Source organism: Falco biarmicus, chromosome 10 (assembly GCF_023638135.1).
Source record: "Falco biarmicus isolate bFalBia1 chromosome 10, bFalBia1.pri, whole genome shotgun sequence".
NCBI classification, from domain to species: domain Eukaryota; kingdom Metazoa; phylum Chordata; class Aves; order Falconiformes; family Falconidae; genus Falco; species Falco biarmicus.
Genome location: NC_079297.1, coordinates 14,506,387 through 14,527,304, shown reverse-complemented (window position 1 = coordinate 14,527,304; position 20,918 = coordinate 14,506,387). Strand labels below are relative to the sequence as shown.

General features: G+C 53.2%; 1 protein-coding gene across 1 annotated transcript; it reads left to right on the top strand.

The window, feature by feature from the left end:
- The first annotated feature begins 1,669 nt into the window (after positions 1-1,669).
- EEF1A2 (eukaryotic translation elongation factor 1 alpha 2) lies at positions 1,670-16,284 on the top strand. Its single transcript, XM_056354887.1, has 8 exons — positions 1,670-1,824; positions 3,217-3,439; positions 7,248-7,427; positions 8,482-8,778; positions 13,071-13,221; positions 14,650-14,906; positions 14,994-15,228; positions 15,937-16,284. The coding sequence occupies exons 2-8, from the start codon at positions 3,296-3,298 to the stop codon at positions 16,062-16,064; spliced, it is 1,392 nt and encodes a 463-aa protein (XP_056210862.1). The 5' UTR covers positions 1,670-1,824; positions 3,217-3,295; the 3' UTR covers positions 16,065-16,284.
- Positions 16,285-20,918: the final 4,634 nt, after the last annotated feature.

The window sequence follows — 20,918 nt, the reverse complement described above, 5'->3', positions numbered from 1 at the left end:
GCAAAGTACTAAAATCTGGATAGGAAGAATAAAGGATCTATATACCCATCCCCTCTACGCATTGTCACACTTGGTGTCCATCCCCGGCACATCCAGACTTGGGGTAACGCTACTACTTCTGTCCCACATGAAGGCTTGGTCACTCCCTTTAAATGCTGTCTTAGAGCCTTCCTCTTGGAAGTTTATTTTTATTTTTTCTGGCACTCAGTGCATTTTATGTTGCGCAAGGAATGCTGCATAAAAGTAAAAGATATCTTTCCTATCATATTTCTAAGAAAATACCAATGAACTATAACATTCAGAAAAAAATAAAAGTCTCCCTTTAAGTATTAATGAGAGGTTAGTAACATTTTAATCTACATGATGTATACGTTTTTAACCCTTAGGCTATGAAGGTAAGAGTATCTTCATAAGAGTACCTGAGGGTACCTGATTTAGCTATTAAATTCCCTGAAAGGATGGTCTGGGCCATAAAACTGGCCTGGGCTATGACATAGCTTAAATCAAAATTAGCTTTCTTTTGACCTATATTTGGCTTTGGGACACAAAAAATGTTACATTAGCCTTGTAATTGCACAGCCGACACAAGTATAAATATTCTGACCACTACATGTTGTTTTTTTTATGCACAGAAAGTTTCATGTATTACCGAAGGAGATTACTTATGGTTTCCTCATCCTCCTAGGGCTTGAACCCCACCTCCCATTAAATGAGATGATGTTAATAAACCACAGATTCTTGAGCAGCCAACATACATGTTGCAGGTGCAGAAATCTGTTTTGCTCTATTTGTCCCTTAATTTGCTGTTTGCTTCCGGGCTAAGGCATTTCCACCGAGGCAGAAATGTGGGTCAGTGCCTGTGGGGCTCTGCCCTGGTATGTGTTTGCCCCATGTACCCTGCAGGGATCCCTCTTCTCCCAGCACCTGTGGGAAAACAGCCCTTCTGCACCACCGGTCAGACTGGGCACAGGCAGGAGCTGTGGTATAAGGCTGTGGCCCTGGCTGGCCCTGCCCCCCCCCTCCAGTTCCAGTCCTGTCCCTCCATCCCCAGGCTGCCACAGGGGGTCTGAGCCCCACTTGGCCTCCATCTGCACCACTGTCCCTGGACCAGCCCTGCCATCCTTTCCCCTGTCTTCCAAAAAGCCCTTCCTCTCCATCTCCCCCATCCCTCCATCTCCCCCCCACACCTTCATCTTCCATTTCTCCTCTCTCCATCTTTTATCCTTTCACCTTCCTCCCATCCCTCTATCTTCCATCCTGATGTCTCTCTCCAAACAGTCTTTCAGCCTTCCACCTTCCTACCCCTCCATCTTTCCCCCCTCCGTTCCCCCCCTCCGTTTCTCCCATCCCTCTGTTCTCCCCATCCCTCCATCTTCCTCCCATCCCTTTATCTCCCATCCTTCCACCTTCTCCCCCTCCATCTTCCCCCCCTCCGTTCCCCCCCCTCCTCCGTTTCTCCCATCCCTCTGTTCTCCCCATCCCTCCATCTTCCTCCCATCCCTTTATCTCCCATCCTTCCACCTTCCCCCCCCTCCATCTCCCCCCCCTCCATCTCTCCATCCCTCCACCTTCCCTTCCTCCCAGCCCCGTTCCCCGTCTCTTCAACATCCCCCCCGCCCCGCTCGCTCGCTCCCTCCCTCCTCCTCCTTCTTCTCCTCCTCCTCCTCCCCCCGGCGCCTCCTCCTCCCCCGCCCGGTACCGCATTGCCGTAGTGCGGGGGGGCCGCTGCATTGCGCTGCCGCCGTCAATAGGTGGGCCCCTCCCGGGGAGATAAAGCCGCCGGAGCCCAAGCTGGCAGCCTCTGCCGCCCCGACCGCCGCTCCGGTAAGAGCTCCGGGCCCCCCGGCCGGGATGGGGCCGCTCCACAACGGGGCGGGGGGCACCGGGCTGGGGGGGGTCCTGCGGGGGGTCAGCGCCCCCCCCGCGCTGTGCGTGCATGGGGTGCTGCCGGCCCCGGGGCGGGGGGACCCCCGGCGAGGGGGAGGATGGAGCTGGGCCGTTCCTTCATCCCGCAGGTGCCGCTTCCCGCAGGTGGGAAATACCGCCCCCCCCCCCCCCAGCCTTTAGCCCCTTGTGTGTGGGGGGGAGTAAAAAGATAAAATAAATCCGCGATTCGCAAAGCGACCCCGCACCTGCCAGCCTGGGTGCTGGGGTGCGCCCGGGCAGGGGTCCCCGCCCGGGGGTGGGCGCCGCGGGGCACCGGGCATCGCTGCGGTGCAAAACGGCCAGAGCCGGGTGGGGGCTGCAGGAGGGGGAGGGGGCAGCAGGGCAGGGGAGGGGGGTGCTGCAGGAGAGGGAGGGGGCACCGGGGCTTTTGCTGCCCAGGGGGGCTTCTGGCAGCGGATATTATTTCCCGCATGACTGAATCACTGTTAGAGCAGCAAACTCCTCCTGACCTCCTTTGCTTTTATGGGCAGATTCATAAAATTGGATTTTATTAGACGTCAAATTAAAGCTCCTAATTGTGCTGGGTTTGTGTAGCAGCCGCAGAGCCATGGTAACGCTGGGAGATGCCAGAACAGCTTCCCCGGATAAATCGATTTGTGTTTTTTTAGCCTCCTCCCTCTGTTCCATCCAGGTTCATGGCAGCAAAATATAATAGCCCCCCCAGCCCCCAGCCCGTGCCACCGAGCTCCGGGCAGCCCTGCCGTTAGCAGCCCTCCGCAGGGAGCGGGCGAGGGCTATTTTTGTCTGTCCCATTTTGCGGACACCATGTTGTCACCCGAACCATGCACGGCTGGGGAGCGGCGAGGGCACCCTGCACTGACGGGCACCCACAGCTCCTCCCAGGGCACCCACAACATGGAGGAGATGCCGTTGGGTTTGGAAAGACCGAGAAGGCAGCAGTAGCAGCCCTGAGCTGGAGGAAGGTTTTTTTCCAGGGAGGAAGGGCACCTTCAAGGCACCGATGACGTAGCCCTGGGAACTGGGGGTCTCCAGGAGGATGGTGGAGGGCGAGATGCCGAAAACTGTGGCATCTTGCTGAGACTTGGAGGCTGTACATGGCAGCCAGAAATAGCCCGGCTGGCCTCCTTCGGGGTGGGCTGGCTCCGTCCCAGCGCGGGCAGAGCTGCCAGACGAGGCTGGGCACCCCCAGCCGCGATGGGGCGCGTGGTCCAGCGGGAAGGTGGGGCAAGGGGAGGAGAGCCATCCTTGATGGGCTGGGAGGGTGCTGTCACGGGGGCTTTTTTGACGTGCTCACCTCTTCCCCTGCAGCCTCCCCAAAAACGCAGCTGCGTTGCCACTGCCCTCCCCGCCACCGCCTGCCCCGGCCAGCCCCGCGTAGCCCACCAGCATGGGGAAGGAGAAGACGCATATCAACATCGTCGTCATTGGGCATGTGGACTCTGGGAAATCCACCACCACCGGGCACCTCATCTACAAATGCGGGGGCATTGACAAAAGGACCATTGAGAAATTTGAGAAGGAGGCTGCTGAGGTGAGGAGCCCGTCCCTCAGCGTGCCCCCAGCCCCACACTCCCACCTGCAGGGATGCTCCACACTGATGCCCCATGAGTGTCCCGTGGGCAATATTCCCCTTTTCCTGGCACTGCCCTTCTCATACCTTCTCTTTCTCCCTTTGTTCCCATCTATTTTTTTCCCCTCTGCACCCCTGGGTCTTCCCGACTTCTCTGGCCTTGGGAAAATAGGCCATTTGGGCGCTCGCCACCCTCTTCTCTGGAGCTGGGGGACTCCCTGCTGCAGGCGGTTAATGAGGGCAGGGGCATGGTGAGGTCTGCGAGATGGGTTAGAGAACCGGTGGTAATGGCCAGGATTCTGGAAAACCACAAGCTGTGGTGCTTCAGGGAATGAAATTCCTTATTTATAAATTCCTTCTAAAATATTATGCATGAGGAGGAAAACCTGGTAATCCCTCACTGCCTAGTGCAAGGCTCTCTGAATTTCACTCTGAAGCATCTACTTCCAGTGCCTGCTAGGTTGCAGCATCAGCTGGACCACTCATTTGATACAGTTTGTTAAAAACTCCGTTCCCGTTTTCTCAGGCAGGTGGTGTGATATGTAGCTTGATTGGTAGCCTTTAATACAGAAAAGATTGTATGAAGCACGAGCATTTAAATTAAATTCTTTTGTTTAACTCTTATCATGGAAGAATTTATACAATTTAATGGTGCGTGCATTTAGCAGGCTGTCACACAGTAAAGCACCACCCAATACCTATAATGTGGCAAACACAGAGATGAAAGAGGAAGAAATAGTCTTGAGAAGGAAAACGTGAATTGAAGATCGCAGAAATTAATGATGGTAAATTCTAGAGAGGTGGGTGAGCCAGGAAAAGCCTGGCTGTGTTATTGATAGGGCAGAGCTGGTTTGCGGAAGATGGCTTGTCGTCATCCTTCCAGGAATCTTTAATGCTTTAATGCAGATATCCCTCAATTATTTTTTAAATTTTTTAAAAAAGTATTTTTTTCTCCTTTTCTGGACAAGATCTCATATCTCAAGGGGGGGGGGGGGGGAAGGTTTACAGAGCTGCCACTCTTGATTAGAAATTTTACCGTCTGTCCGTCTTAACACTTTTAATTTGCTGATAGCATCTGAGCTAAACCACCCATTTTCCTACCTCCCTGTCAGCCCCTTTTTCCAGCCTGTAAGCAGAGCTTCCTCCTCCATACAAAATGATCTTTCTCCCCTGTGTTTTAAAATGATTGCTGATATCCCTCCATGTATTTTGCCCCTTTACCTGTAGATCAGATGTGGTGTGATTAGGTTATTGTAGATGTGATTGTGGCTATTTTAATTGAAGAGACACTTTCACTGACTTGCCAGAATATGCGGGGACTGGAAGCTGCTATTAATAGCCTATTGACTGAGCTTACAGACTCCATTTTCTGATGCAGGGCTGGGGAAGGGTTTTCTTCCATTAGGTGGCATTCATAGGAAATGGAGGCCTGCGTGCACCCAAAAAGCCAACAAAAAAAAAAGTAATTTTTTTTTTTTTTTAAGAGAAAAGAGCAAGGATTTTTCTCTTTTTCATTTGCCTCAAGGGCAGAGGTAACAGTATCTCCAAAAGAAGAGCTGTTCTGTTAAAAAGAAAAAAAAAATTTAAAAAATCATTATTCGTGGTCTCCACATAAAGCTGTCCCTCTGCTGGGGTTCAATGAAGGAAAATCAGGCTGTTTCTGGCACCGAACAGGGAAGGTATTGTGCAAAGCTAGATAATACCCTGGTTTTCTTCAACAACAGCTCTGGGTAACTGAATATACCCCGTGAAAGGAGGGAAACTGTTTGCTAAATAAAGGATCTCGTTTGTCTTCAAGTTACGTATGATGGCGGGTTCTGGGGGGGTCACACGAGACGTCCGGCTGTTTGTGTGCAGGGACATGGTTGCCTGCGATAAGGTGTTGTTTCCCACTCGGCTCCCATGGGAGAGCCAGGGGTCTGCTCCATGCCTCAGTTTCCCCATCCAGAAGTGAAGGGATAGGCTGCTGATAGGTGAGAGGCTGTGGGATGTGCTGACTGAGCTCCTGCCTGAGAACTCCCCGTTATTCATGCATTGCACAAAATGCACCGTTCCTCGCTCCTCGGTGTGTCTCCACCATTTCCAGCAGTAAATGTGCACCCTCTTACGGCCCCCTCCCTTTTCCCCTGGCAAGAGAGGGGTCCAGTGTGCGTGCTGACAAGGGCTAACCCCTTAGCTCCTGCTCTGCCCCCTCACCAAGCCTGATGCTGATGCCAGGAGGATGCCTAGGAGTGGGGATCTGATTCTGGATTTTTCCACCCCCTGACTGCCCTTCCTGCAGGCACGAGAGCTCACAGCTGCCCCGCAGAGATGGGGCATCACCCTCTTGACCCGGCGTCCCCTCTGAGGAGGGAGAGGCTTGCTCCTGGCTTTAGGATTTTGTTGGTAATCCTCCAGAGCAAGCTGCAAAGTCATCGCGGTGCTCGGCTGTTACGTAAAGGGGCCGGTGTCATTAATTCCTTGTGCTGGCTGGGCTCGGGTCTGGAGCGCAGGACCCAGGCACGGTGTGGGCAGGACAGTTTTAGATGCGGTGCTGTTAGCTGCCTTGGTGAGGATCAGCACTGAAGCGTTCGCTGCCCGCAATCAGGAAGCGCATCCCTCTGGACCAGTGATTTATAATTGGCCAGAATGAATTCTATGCATTGATATTCCAGAAGAAACTGCGGTCACAGAGGACACTGCAATGGAGGGATGGGAGTGGGGATTGCAGCTCTGTCCTTGCACAGGGATAGGAGCCCATGAAATCATCCACAAATGACCTAAATTCTATTTTCTGTCTTAAAAAAAACCCTTGTGTCTGAGGCCAAGAGCTGATGATCGATGGCCATTAACCCTTTTCTTCAGCCAGGCTCCCCAGGCTGCCCCAGCATACAGTGTGGTCAGCAAGGGGTGGTCTTGTCCTGCCCCATCTCCATGTTGGCAGGACCCAGCTCAGACTGGGAGCACCACCACTGTGCTGCTGGGGGTGGGGAAGTCCAGCTCTCCCTGCTGTCATGATGTCCAAGGACACTGATCCAAAAGAGAAAGCGGTTCAGAAGTGACACTGTGGTTTTATCAAGGAATGTGCTTTATTGCAGAACAGAGATTTGCTGTAGCTAATCTCACCCAGCACAATTTTATGCATTACAATGTTGGCTGAGATTTTGGCCATTTGGCAACAACAGTTGGTCTGGCTGCAGCTCACAGTAGCTTCTCGTGTGAATTTGCACACACTGTGGCAAAAATCAATCACGTTTCTCTTCTGCTCATAGCAACCAGCTCACATTTCATTTGCTTTTAACCCATTCCCATCCTATACCCCTGCCAGTTATGGGCTTACTCAAGCAGCGATGCCCTTTCCCATAATCAGCTGTCTCACAGGCTCAGTTAACAGATTAAAATGCAACAAGAAGAAGCTTTCCAGCATTGCTCTATAGTTCTAAAGCAGTATGATTTCCCAGCAACACTGCAGGACCATGGCGTTTCATGGAGACCTCATGGGTCACTTGTTCCAGCTCCTGCCCGTCCAGCCCCGCTCACAAATTCACTTCATGGTTCTTCTTCCAGCCTCTCCTCCATCCTGTCGAGGAATGTGTTGAGAGCAGTATCTCCTTTCACCTGTATTTATTAGTAAATATATCACGCCTGCCATTGAATTTAGGGAATTTTGTCTTCAATGATTCCAATGTGACCCTCTGCCTACGTGAGCTTGGGATGTGACTAGAGGGTGGGTTGCCAGCACCAGCGCTGTGGCGGGTTTCTCACTGGCTCTTGCCTTTGTGTTGGCCAGATGGGGAAGGGGTCCTTCAAATACGCCTGGGTGCTGGACAAGCTGAAGGCCGAGCGTGAGCGTGGCATCACCATTGACATCTCGCTGTGGAAGTTTGAGACCACCAAGTACTACATCACCATCATTGACGCACCTGGCCACAGGGACTTCATCAAGAACATGATCACCGGGACTTCCCAGGTAAGAAATGGTGGCCGGGGGTGGGGAGCTGCTGGAAGTTGGAAGCTGAGACTTGCTGACAAGACCAGGGTCGTGTAGATGCTGTTGGAATCCTTTTGGAGGTTGGTAGCTGAGGCAGCAGACATCAAAGAATGTTGGGTAGGGTCCACGCAAGAGGCTGGGTAGCAGCAGCAGACCCAGCATGCCACAGTGGTCCTGCACCTCCCTGGGCATCTAGGAGAAAGGGCCTCCTTGAGCACAAAAACATTGTTTCTCCACCCCATTTGCCCTACGTGGAGGAGGTGAGGATGAATGTGGCCTCTCTGGGAGGTGGGATGCTGTGAGCTACAGGCCTCTGTGTGAGGAGATTTCCACATTATTTTAGCCTTGGCCCGCTGAGTTATACAAGAAACTTTAAACAATCCATTAGGAGTTATTGACTCAAGGAGACTCCATGGATCTTTTCTCCTTCCCTTTCCTTGAAAGAGCTGTCCCATAAACCACATCCCATTGCCAAACTCCACCTTCCAGTGTAGAGTGGTTTCCCCTCGTTGCACTGCAGGACACGCCTGCATCTCCCCGTGGGCTGTGGGTGCTGGATAAGCCTCGCTGCGTGTCTAGCGAGGTCCCCATTGTGATGCCAGTTGGGCTGGGCATGGCTTTCTGTCAAAACCAGAATCTGTCAAAACAGAGGGAATCTGGGGAGCAGTTTCCATGGCTGGAGTCTCACTCGTCACCCAGGCAGATTATTTGCAAGACTTCAGTAGGGCTTCAGATAAGGTCTCGTCTGTGCAGCCCTGGGTGATCAAGATGAGGTCCTGCTTAGGGTCATCAACTGGAGGGACCCACCCTGGTTTCCAACCCATGTTGCAAAGCCATGCGCATTTGGCAAGTCTGAAATAACACAGTTAGGTCAGTTTTGAGGTAGATCGGAAGGATTATGGGTAGCAGCTGGCAGGGACCCTGCCCAAGCCATGAGTAGAGCTCATCTGGGGCTTACTCAGAGCTCTTAGGGGTGTCACCAGGAGCAATGGTCTCTGGGGGCAGGAGCAATTCATTAGCTCTCTCCTCCCAGGCTGACTGCGCCGTCCTGATTGTTGCCGCCGGTGTCGGTGAATTTGAAGCCGGCATCTCCAAGAACGGGCAGACCCGTGAGCACGCCCTGCTGGCTTACACCCTGGGGGTGAAGCAGCTTATTGTGGGCATCAACAAGATGGATTCCACAGAGCCCCCATACAGCGAGAAACGCTATGATGAGATCGTCAAGGAGGTCAGCGCCTACATCAAGAAGATCGGCTACAACCCAGCCACAGTTCCCTTCGTGCCCATCTCGGGCTGGCATGGAGACAACATGCTGGAGCCCTCTCCCAATGTAAGTGTGTGCTGTGTGAGACTTCCCCCCCACCCCAGCTGTCCCGATTCAGGCTGAAGCTGACCTCCGTGCTCTGAAAACCGCAGACACGTTTTGTGCGCCCGTTGCGTGTAATGGCCCGTGTTGCCAGCATAGATGTGTTTGTCACGTAGCTCAGAGTGCGCTGAGCCGGGATGAATGGGCGCACTGTTCGTGGGCACGCTGGTCGCTGTACCGTAGCCAGATATCCCGGCAGCTAACCTTGAGCATCTCCAGAGGATGATCTGTGTGGCTTTGCTTCTGGGATGTGATTTGAAGGTTTCGCATCGTCAGTCCCATGGTGACGTTAGAGCCTTCCACAGCAATTGTCACTCTCAGCAGGAGCATCATGTGTGGGTTTAGGGCATTGTTTTCTGGGGGAAACAACACAGTCTGGTGACAGGCTCGGAACAGTGCTCACCACGCAGCCAGGTCCCCCTGTGCTGGGCATCAGGTGCCCTTTCCCAGTGGTGCTGTATGCCGCTGTGGCAGCCAAACCTCCAGTTTCAGTGCTGGGATCTCACTTCTTAAGGTGACTTTTTCTCGTGGAGGCACCAGGTTTCTCTGGCCAAAACCATGGTTTCCTAGAGCATCCATTTGGGGCTGCTCCTTGTCCAGTTGATTTTTACGGTGCCTCTCCCTCCATGCCTTGGTGGTGGCGGGGATACAAAGGCAGGGTGCTCTGGGTGGGCCCACGCCATTATTTCATATGGGGAGAAAGAAGAGCTTGAGGAAGGATGGAGGCTTCTCAGCAGACATGCTGCCGATAACATTTATTCCAACACTTTTTTTTGGGGGAAAAAGCTACCCCAGCTTTAGTCTTCTAAAGAAATGATGGGCTGGAAAGTTCTGGCCAGAGGAAGGTCCCTGCCCTTCTGCTGGCTTCTGGGCAACCTTGAGCAAGGCGCTCAGACCAGAACCCCTCAGCAACCTCTTGTGAAACCAATGGGAAACGTAATGCCTAAGGGGACGTTAGGACTTCACCCGTGGATTACGGGTCAGGGCTCTATATCGAGGGAGGCAATGTACGAGTATAGCAGCAAGTGAGGGAGGGCAGGGATCACAAGCCTGAGCTAGAGGGGTGCTGCAATGCAAGTTCACACAGTCATGAAACGCAGCTCACAGCCTTTGCACGGGAAAGGCAACTCCCTTGGGTCTGACTTGGGAGGGAGGAATTTTTGGGGTGCTTGGGAGGTTCCTGTCCCCTGCGGAGCAGAGCTGGGATAAAGGTCAGTTGCGGCCATGCCAAACCCAGCCGCATAGTTCCTGGGTGCCTCAAATCAGACAGGCTCCAAATGTCAGCAGCTGCTGGGCCGGGAAGATGATCCCAAACAATTCTCCTATTAATAGGCTGCAAAGGGGAGGCACAGAGCAGGATGGGGCTCGCTGGCCCCCTTCCTCCGGATGGGTCTCAGAGCATGTTCTCAATGCAATGTGCTGCCCAAGGGAAGGCAGTGGCCAAAACTTGCCTCTCTGCCGTAAGGAGGCAGCTGGCCTCAGGGTGGGTTCCCAAGAGCTGCCTGAGCTCAGGAATTGGGAAGAGAGCCTGGCCAGAGGTCTGGATCAGCATGAGCTTTGCCAGAGAGGGTGCAGGGTCCTCCCCATGCTGTGGTCCCCAGGAGGTTCCCATCCTGCCTTTGCCAGGACACTGGCTTGGAACAGATTTCTCCTCCCCATGCTGCACCACATCTAGGGACGCTCGAGCAGGAAGCTGGTGCAGATACCTCTCTTCTCGTTCCTCACCTGAAAGAGCTCTTTTTTTTTCACTCATACTTTCTGGTGGGGTTTCACTAAAGCCTAAGACAGTCAAGTGACTTGTCTGTCTGTGAGGGGACTTATCAGAAAGTGGGGGTTAAAAGCTGTGACATCCCTACAGCTCCTGTCACCTCTGGGCGAGGGGAGGTGCGGTGGTACACCAGGCTGGAGCCAGCTCTGCGTGGGAGAGTCCAGCCCATGTCCCTGTTGCACAGCAGCCCATGGCCAGCTGCAAAAAATGATGGCTGGGCTGCACTCTTGCATCAAAGTTTGATGTTTGAGAGCTTTTTGGCAAATGGGGGTTTATGTGAAGCCATCCAGCAGAACTGGGCCATTCAATGTGGTTTGGGAGACTTTCACCCCGTGGGATGCTGCAACTCAAGTGCACCCAGCCTGCGGTGCAAGGGAGTGTGGGGGCCTGGGGCTGCAGCCTCAGCGTTGGGGTGTGTGCGGTGGCTGAGTTGGGATGCTCACAGGCTGGGTAAAGTCAGAGAAGGGCAACTGTTCTGTAAAATGCACTTGGGGTGCAGAAGAGTTGGAGCTCAGCTGTTATTTATGGGGACTTGAGCCTTCAGTTTACTCTGGCTGTGCCGTTTGGTCCAATCCTGCTTTTGCCATAGGAGTGGTGGAATAGCAATTGCTCTTTGGGAAGCAGATTTGAGGAATACATAAGAGGTTTTACTTGGGTGGCCTTAGGAGGCAGCACAAACCAGGTTTTGCAGATGCTTCTCACCCTGGGGCCATGCTGAGGTGGATTTGCTCGAGAAGGTGTCAAAGCACATCTTTTACATGATTCTTGGGATGTCAGAAGTTTCCTGCATAAAGCATCAAAAGGAACAAGCATGGCTCGGACAGCCAGGCATCACGGGCAGAGGTTGCCATTTTCCCATGTCCCCAAGCCGTGCAGGGACAGAGGCGCCAGTGCTGCAGGGCACGTGGTGGCCGTCACCCTCAAGAGCAGAGCCTTCAGGCAGCTGGCTGCCGGGGGCAGCTGCTCCCATGGGCACCTGCGCGGCGTTTTGGGCCATGCGACAGCAGGCTGGAGGGAAGGTCTGAGTCATCCTGCACATCACATGCGGCCCCGTCACCAGCTGGATGGATTTATCATTTCACCAAGCTGTTAGCGTGGTGCTGGGACTGGCTGATAGCTGCAGTGCCCTGGGAAGGATCCCTCTGCAAAAGTGTCCCCAGGCTTCTCCTGCCACTGTCACCAAGGAAGACAATTGATGTCAGATGTGACCTTCTGAAGGGGGCTGACCTGAGCATGTTTGATACAGGCTGAATCCCCTGGCTGGACTGAGCTCTTTCCCTTGCTCCTTCCCAAAAGAGGCACAGACTGTGGGGTAGGAAACCAGCCTTGGCATAGCTGTGTCCTCCAGAGATGGCTGTGAAGCCAGGGGTGCTTTGGGGGTCCCATTTCCCCCCCAGCCCCATGCCCACTGCACTATGCCACTGCTGTTGGTGCTTAAGAGAGAAGCCACATCCATAACGTGCGTGATGGAGCTGGGGCACGTGGGCAGCATTTTACATCTGAGTAGGAAAACATTGTCTGAACCTCTCTGTGCAGAGGAAGGGGGAATGACCTCTCAGGCTCTGATCTCTCTTTGTTGTATCAGGGTTGTTTCAGACCCGGGACTGAATTTTTCTTGCCAGCAAGCCCCAGGCATTGCTACAGGTTCCAAATGTGCAGCATCACCCCAAGAAAGCACTGCTTTTCCCTGCATCAAAGCATGGCCTCTGCTGAGCACGTTTCCATACCTCTCTGCCTCTTTTCTGGCCAATTTTAGCTTCAAAGGTCCAATTTAGGGCAGGAGCAGAGAGCATCTGTGAAAAACAATCCTGCCTCTCAGCAGCCCTAGTGCAAGCGCTGGGTTTCGAGCATCCTTCCAAGCCAGGGTTTAAAATTCAAACCCTGGAGGGATGACAGAAGGAGCGAGCAGAGAGAAGTGTCTTTCTGGGGCTCACTTTGAAGAAACTTGGTTCCCAGGACTGAAGGTTGAGTGCTTTAGCTGGGATTTGGCTGGAGACCCTGTGGTCCCTGTGCTGGAGGCATGGTTGGAAGGCAGGATCCAGGCCTGGCACAGCGCCCGTTTGTTGGTGTTGGAAATGGGCTGTGAATTTGCTGGCTTTAACCACTTCCATCCTTTTTCTACTGTTAATGGATGTTTTTCATGTTTCTAGAAGAGAGGCGGGGGGAGATCAAGTAAAGGGGTGCAGATAAGCCTGCAGGGATGGTGAAGTGGAAAGAAGTCCCCAGGTAAAGCCAGGACATAGCTGGACTGACTCCATGAAGGCTGTCCTGGTGGGACGTCTCTCTGGGGTCACCTCTGGAAGCTGAGGACAGGCACACTTGGTGCATGTTGGAAGTGTTCAAGGCCAGGCTGGATGGGGCTTGGAGCAACCTTGTCTAGTGGGAGGTGTCCCTGCCCATCACATGGGGGTTGGAATGAGATGGTCTTTAAGGTCCCTTCCAACCCGAACCGTTCCATGATTCTATGTTGTTGCTGCTGTGTTTCCAGATGCCTTGGTTCAAAGGCTGGAAGGTGGAGCGCAAGGAAGGCAACGCCAGCGGGGTGTCCCTCTTGGAGGCCCTGGACACCATCCTGCCCCCAACTCGCCCCACAGATAAACCCCTGCGCCTGCCCCTCCAGGATGTCTACAAGATTGGAGGTGAGCATATCCCTCTTCCTTCTGCTTTAACTGGAGTCTTCATTCCGTGGGAGTTTGGGAATGACATTTCCAGACACTGGGAAACTGGAGGGATTGAATTCTTCAAACTTGAGATAATGCTGGGGAGGAGGGTGGCAGCTCCAGGGCAAAGACCCCATTAGAGATTGGGCTGTCTGGGGTGGTGGTAGATGTGCCCAAAGGTGTCCAGGGAATGGAGAGGAGCAGCAGGTTTATGAGCTCTCCCCAGGGAACGTGCAGTGCCAGAATGGCTGCAGATTCAGTTGTCCCAGAGGCCATGGCTAGCAAGGCAAGTCAGAGGCAGCAAAAGCCATGCTGGGACTCAGATGAGGGACAAGACCAGTGGCGGGGCCACTGATGAGGCTGGTGTGCGGCACCTTGGCCGCGGTCTGCCTATGCTTCCCAAATGCTGGTGTCCATCATCGGCACCTCTGTCTGCTGAGCTGGCCCATGGCACCAGCCATGTAGGGAGTGCAGCGGCCAGCTCGTCTCCCCTTCCCTCTGGAGTGGTGATGGGGACGCTTTTCTGAGCTATAAATACCCTGTGAGCTCTCTGACCTGCTGGCAGCAGCAGGCAGCCCTGCTGACTCCTGGGCTGCTGGATCAGGCAGGCACAGCCATTTCTAGCCCTTTTCCACACTTTTCCAAGGACACATGCACTGCAGAAACCAGGTGGGGATTGAACATAGGTTTTAGCAGGCTTTTTAATGCGGTCTTCTGTTTGCAATGGAGATGAAAGGTCATGAGCAGGTCTGTGTCCTCCCCTAGCTCAGCTGGGACAAAGAGATTTGGGTTTACCATAAGGCAGGTCCTTAGAGAGCAGAGACACCATGGGGAGGGAGGAAGGGAGGCAGAAGGGTGGATGTGGAGGAGCAGACAGGTCCAGCCAACCTCTTTTCAAGGTTGTTTCTCTTAACGATTCTTTACCTGACTCCAAAGGTGAGTTTTCCCAAAGTCTTATAATGACACAGGGTATAAAAGGTCCCCTTCATTTAAATAGCCACCCTCATTCTTTGTCACTTTTGGGCCTTGTCCCATGCTGATGGTGTGGCCGTCAAGGATTTGGAGCATCCTGTTGCACACAAGCTGTGATGTGCCCAGTCCTCCATGTAGGGAACTCCACCACTGCTACAAAGGAAGAGCTTTCAGGGTATGTGCGTTGCTCAGGGTCTTCTGATTATGGTGTTACTCATTTTTTACAAAACATCGGGTAGAAAGGACAGACTGGTGGTATTTTTGAAGACCCTAATGTTGATCTTGCTGCTAAAAGCTGGGGGGTTTGAGTCAAGAAGCAAATACCATTTTTGGTGAAAACCACTGAAGATGTTTTGCTTTTGCTGCAGCCAGGCTCTGGCCCAAGAATATGCCAAGCAGGTTACATTTTGCTCTGCTCTGCCCTTGTCTCCACAGGGATTGGCACAGTCCCTGTGGGCCGGGTGGAGACTGGCATCCTGCGACCTGGCATGGTGGTCACCTTTGCACCTGTGAACATCACCACCGAGGTGAAGTCTGTGGAGATGCACCATGAGGCCCTGAGTGAGGCTTTGCCTGGGGACAATGTTGGCTTCAATGTGAAGAACGTCTCTGTCAAGGACATCCGCCGCGGGAATGTCTGCGGGGACAGCAAGTCGGACCCACCGCAGGAGGCAGCACAGTTCACATCTCAGGTCAGCAAGAGCTGGTGGTGCCACCGTGCATGGTTTGCCACTCTCCTCCGGCTCCCAGCCTTGCCCTGACACTGCTCTGTCCCCCAGGTGATCATCCTGAACCACCCTGGCCAGATCAGCGCCGGCTACTCGCCCGTCATCGACTGCCACACCGCACACATCGCCTGCAAGTTTGCTGAGCTGAAGGAGAAGATTGACCGACGCTCTGGCAAGAAGCTGGAGGACAACCCCAAGTCCCTGAAATCGGGGGATGCAGCCATCGTGGAGATGATCCCCGGCAAGCCGATGTGTGTGGAGAGCTTCTCCCAGTACCCACCCCTTGGTAAGGGAATGGCTCTTAGGAGGTCTCCTGCAGAGGAGCACAAAGGCTCTACAGGTGTAGAGCTCACACCAGGCATGCTGAGCCTCTCCCAGTATCTCCCACCAGTTAGACTGGGGAGGGAGCTGGGAAAGTTTTATTGCTCCCCCATGTGCTGGAGGTGCAAAACTGATGCATGAATGTGTTAGGGCTGGTGGGGTGGGGTGGGTTTTCTGCTGAGCTGGGTTTCCAAAGGCAGGGTTTTCTCTCTGGGAGCAACAGGACCTTTCCTTCAAGGTTACTAAACCCCGACAGTTTCTGAATGCAGAAACATTTTTCAGCTTCCCTCTCTCTGCCCTAAAACACAACTGGTCAAGAGAAGAAAGAGGGAAGTTTGCTCAGCAGCAGTCACCTTGTAATGCAGGGAAGTGCCATGCTTTCCGTGGATGATGTGGCACATCTGCAAGCTTAGCAATGCCAGGAGTTTGCAGAAAGCAGATGTGATTTAAAGTCATTTAAACAGAGAGGACCATCAGGGCTAGCTTGGTGGTCAGAGCAAGGCATGGTGGCTCATGGCTTGTTCCTTCAGGAACCTGCTCCCAAGCCAGGGGTGATATATGGTACCACGAGTGGTGGGCGTAGATCCCACCATCACCCACCCAGAAGACCTCAGCCTTAGGGCAGGCAAGGCAGCTGCGTGTCACTCACGTCCCCCTGCTCTCCATCCCGCAGGCCGCTTCGCTGTCCGTGACATGCGGCAGACTGTGGCCGTGGGCGTGATCAAGAACGTGGAGAAGAAGAGTGGTGGGGCTGGTAAAGTCACCAAGTCTGCCCAGAAGGCCCAGAAGGCTGGCAAATGAATTGTGGGCTCCCAGTGCATTGCGCAGAAACCATCCCTGACACCAGGACGCTGCCACCGTCTCCCCCAGGCGCACGTGTGCACATCAGCTTGTAAGAGTTTATATGTCAACGACTGGATGCTCACCATTAAGGTCCAGTGGAAATTCTTTAAAAGGAAAAGCATGTTCCAGCGTTTGTGAGGCTTCATGTTAATTTTACCAATAAAACTGGTACAACATCCACAGTGGAAAAAAAAAAACCCAAACAAAAAACAAAAAAACAAAACCAACCAACCAACCCAAAAGGTGTGGAGCTCTGTGTGTGCGTCTGTCATTGAGGGGCTGGTGTCGATGGGGTTTCTGTAGTTCCACTTAGAGCAGATGGGGGGGGATGGGTACAGGCAGGGCTGGGTGGAATTTTGAAGGAAGGAGGAGAGTTGGACACCCTGATTCAGGATGCCACCCAGCACCCAGCCTTTCCCCAGCTCTCCCCCCTTGACCGATGCAGGTGTCTGGGCTGATCCCCTCAGCCTGAAGCAGACGCTGTTCTTACAGCAGTTTTGATACTGTTCTTGACCTGCTCAATCCTCTAATATCAATTATTAGGGCTTTTATTATAATTTTTTCTATGCAAAACCACCTTAAGTTAACCTCTTAAAGTTAGGCCATTTAAAAAAAGACAATAGCATACCCCTATCTCCTGGAAGGGCTAGCAGCATCACTTTTGTTCTTTATATTACTGCATCGTTCTGGGAGAAGCAGCCGAGGCTGCCTTCTCTCCACACTTCTTTGCCTCACACATAGCAGACCCCTCAGCCCTTTCCAAAGAATACAACAGGAACGTTTCTCCCCAGTTGAAGCCCATGTGCTGGAGCCCAGATGTGACTTGGGGCTCCCAAAAAACCCCAAAATTCCTGGCCTTCACCCAGGATGGTGTCTTGGCTCCCGTTGCAAACTTGCAGCCCGGGGCGAGGTGTGCGCCTCCCCCCCAGTCACCCAGCGGCAGCTGTCCCAGTGCAAAGGGTTGTGGTTGGCGAGTGGTTAGGACTGACCAAAACGCATCATGAGGAGCTTCGAGGGGAAGAAAGGTGGGAGCAATGAGTGCGGGGGAGGAGTGGGAGGTGGGACAGCAAAGCAGGGAGATGGAGGAAGGAGGTGCGAGGGTGCTGCTGCCACCCTGCCACAGTGCTCCAGGGACGCGTCCAAGGGGTGTTTCCTCCCTGAAGGTGGGGTTAGCAGCGTGCTGGGGCATCCTGAGCTTCTCTAGGCTCATGGCTTGGCTTTTAAGAGAAGCAGGTAGCCCAAGCCCTGTTCTCATAGGTCCGTGGTGGCCAAGGGCCAGGAGCAGATGCCTTGTACAGGCTCTGCGAAGGATGGCACCATGCAAGGTCCTTCCCAGGAGAGCTTGAGGCACAAGTATCATTACTGTTCGTGTTGCAGGAGCTCTTAATGATCCTAATTAACATCTGACACTCTGCAGCCCTAAGTGCCCCCAGGCAGAGCCTCCAGGAGCTGACACCAAGCTGAATTACAGACAGCTCTGCATGAAGCCACTGCTGCCTGCTCCCCCAACAGCATCCCCATCCCACATCCCGGTCTGACAGCAGATGGACACATACCTGCTCACTGAGCCATGTTCCCCAAAACCCTGTGCACAGGCTACCGAGGCTTCTCACTCCTCTTAACACCCCCAGCATCTACCAGCTTCATCCATAGAAACTGATTTGATGCCCAAGGTCTTTGCAGTACTTGGGCCCTAAGAAGTGCCATGTCCTTGGCATGCTATAAATTGGAAGGGGACCTGGGGATCCGTTCAGGCACAGCATGACCGTGGGAGAAGTCTGTTTTCCGACTGATAGTTTAATCTCATCTTCCAGCTCCTCCTGCATTTCCCAGCTCTGAAGGCATGTTGTTCTTGAGCCAGCACAGCAGATTTGTGCCCCTCCCTGGGTATTTCCAAGCAGGGCTTGAAAACATCACCATGTGCATGTTTTCCTCCATCCTTAAAAGCAGCAGGTACAGGAACTCCTGTGGGAACCTCCCTCCCATGCTGTCCAGGAACCTCCAGCTCTCTGGTCCCCAGTGGAAGCCAGCCACTGGCACAGCAGGAATGGGGACAACCTTGGGGGCAGGTGAGGGACAGAGAAGAGCAGGGGCAAAGTCTGCACCTGGTCCTCTGTAGCTATTTTAAGAGCAAAAACAAGTTTGACAAAACCATAGCTACGTTTCCATAGAAATATGCCAAGGGAGCTGTGAAAGATGCTCTAGCAGCAATGCCTAAGTGGTGCGGTAATTAACAGTGTGACTGCAGAAAAGGAAAAATAGAAAAACCCAGAGGATTTGACTCAAACTTGTTCACGGCTCATAGCAGGTCCAAATTTTCAGCCTGATTTCAGTGTGGTTAGTACCCTGGGTAATATGCAGGATCAGAAAGAAGAGACAGGGGTTGAGCAGCAGCATCATCTCCCATTTCGGAAGTTTGGGTCAGGCTCTGTAGTCAGAATCAACAAAAATACTATAATAATTTAGACCCACTTCAAAGCATGAGATTCAAAAAAGAAAATTAAATAAGCTGAATTTCCATGGATCTCAAATCAAAATCAAATGAAGCCATGACCTGCCTCCACCCAAACCTTGGGTCTGAAGACTCATTGTGGAGCCAGGTTTGGGGCTGGATCAATGGGACACTGTGTGCAAACCATTGCCTGACCCCCCAGGGCTTGCAGGCACACCATGAGTGATGCTTTCATCGGTGCAGGTGACCCATCTTGGGGCTCTACCCAAATTATAAGCAACCCAACTTCACCCTGAACTGGGCCACAGATGGCACGTGGCAAACCTTGTGGTGAGCTCAAGTCGACAGCAGAGCCGCCGGTGTGGTGCAAAGGCTGGTGGGCGTTGCATGGCCCATGGCAGGTGCTGGTGAGATGCATTTTAAAACACTGACTTCTCCTCCAGTCCCGCCCTGCCACGGCCAGGTGCGCTGAGACCTCGCAAAAGAGAACTCAGAGGTGGTTTTTTTCTAGCAGCTTTTTAGCTTTCGGAGGCATTTTTCATCACCGTTCTCCCTGCAGGCGTCGCACGGATGCTTCCCCTCCGTAGCAGTCTCGGTGATGCCATCTCGTGGAAACAGGCACAAAGTCCTTCTGGAGCAGGTGCCAAGGAAAGGAAATCCAGCCCCCTGGCCACCTCTGCACAGCCTGGCCCTGGCAGGCAGAGCATCCATAGGGAAGCGAAGGGTACAGCCTCCGGAGCTGCAAAGTGCTTATTGTCATTTCTTTGGGGACCAGAGTGTGCAAATGTGATTGTATTACCTGAAATTTAAAGCTGGTGGGGGGAAAACTACTAGAGGTTGTAGGAAAGTCAAAAAGCATCGAGGCTGGCTCTCCTCTGGTGCTGCAGATCAGCTCTTCAAGAGGTTGTTTGAGAAACCAATGGACCTGGAAGAAGAGGGAAGGAGAGGGAGGTGCAGGGGTGCTGGATGTAGACCAGCATCCAGTTTCCAAAAGGGACATCATCTCCATGATGCAAGCACATGGTATATAGCACTGATGCCTCATTGGGGTTTCCTGATGGAGAAGGGAAGACCCCATGAACAAGATCATCCTCCAAGGTGTGAGCAGAGACCTCTGCCCATCCCCAGCCTGGTGCTGGCCGCCCTGGTGGCACCCACCAGAGAAGGAGGAAGAGGAACTTCTTTCCCACCTCTGCCCCACAGGCCTCATGTCTGGCTGTGTGCTGTTAATAATTTAAAATAAATTTCCTTAATCCACTGGAGTTGATTGGCCAACTCAGCAGGCACTTTGGGCTGCTTTAAAAAATTTATAAGGCTTTTGCAAGACTGCAAGTGGCATCCACGCTGCAGATGCTGAGCTGGGTGAATTTGAGCCGCCTGCTGCCCTTCCGCACTTGGAGGCGAGTTAAAGCATCAGCTGCAACCCCTCGTCTGCCTGGGGATGTCCCTGCAGAAACCCAGCACAGCAGCACGTCACCAGGCAGGCTGCTGGTGCAGAGCGTTGCATAGCAGCTTGGATGCACCAGAAAGTCTTTCCAGTTAAAACAGCTCCTTTCCCATTGCTCCCTTCATCTGTCGCCACCCTCCCAGTATGTGTTGCTGAACCTTAACCCCACATGGGCAGTGAGGTCCTGCCTGGCTCATGTTGACTCTGAAGTCTTGATGCCATCTGGAGCATTTCAATAACATCTGAAAACGCACCCCACTATGAAGGAAGACCAAGCAGAGATCTCCTGATCTTCCATCTCATTCCTGCTACCTTGGAGGCTGATGCCACTGACTGCCAGGGAGGCCAAGGTACACTCCAGCCTCCTGAACACCTGCATCACCAGAGGACATCGCCCAAGTAGGTCCTGCCGTTGTCTGCTGGAGATGGAGATGCTGAATCAGCTATGGTAGAGGTGGGAATGATGCAGATGCAGCACAAAGTCCATGACTATGTGATCTCAGAAAGTGAGTTCATCACTGACCAACATCTTTGCCTGGGGGCTGTGTCCCAACAGCAGCCACTTGCCTTCTCCATGGGCAGTCTCATGGCACATTTCACCTTGCAAAGCTGAGCTGCCAGTGGGTAGCTCTCCACCCAGCATGGACGTAAATCGTGGCTGCTCTGCTCCCCAGCCCATGTTGCTGGACTTGGCCTCTTTCCTGGAGCAGATTTGCATGGTGCTGAGCACTCAGGGTTGGGGGTCCCACACCAGCCTGGGCAGAGCCCAGCCCTGCAGGGCTAAGGAGAGCTGCAGGCAGGAGCTTTGTCCTCCCTGGGCTTTTCTTCCTGGGGACTGGCTTTCTGTACAGCAAGTTGGTAACACAAAACACTTGGAGTAAGCCTCCTCAGGAAACAGATGATGGGCCAGATC

Bases quoted from the DNA above. Each gene is read 5' to 3' on its own strand.
- EEF1A2 (XM_056354887.1), top strand. From the start codon at position 3,296: ATGGGGAAGGAGAAGACGCATATCAACATCGTCGTCATTGGGCATGTG. The intron at 13,222-14,649 runs GTGAGCATATCC...TTGTCTCCACAG, and splicing joins GGATGTCTACAAGATTGGAG to GGATTGGCACAGTCCCTGTG. The intron at 14,907-14,993 runs GTCAGCAAGAGC...TCTGTCCCCCAG, and splicing joins CAGCACAGTTCACATCTCAG to GTGATCATCCTGAACCACCC.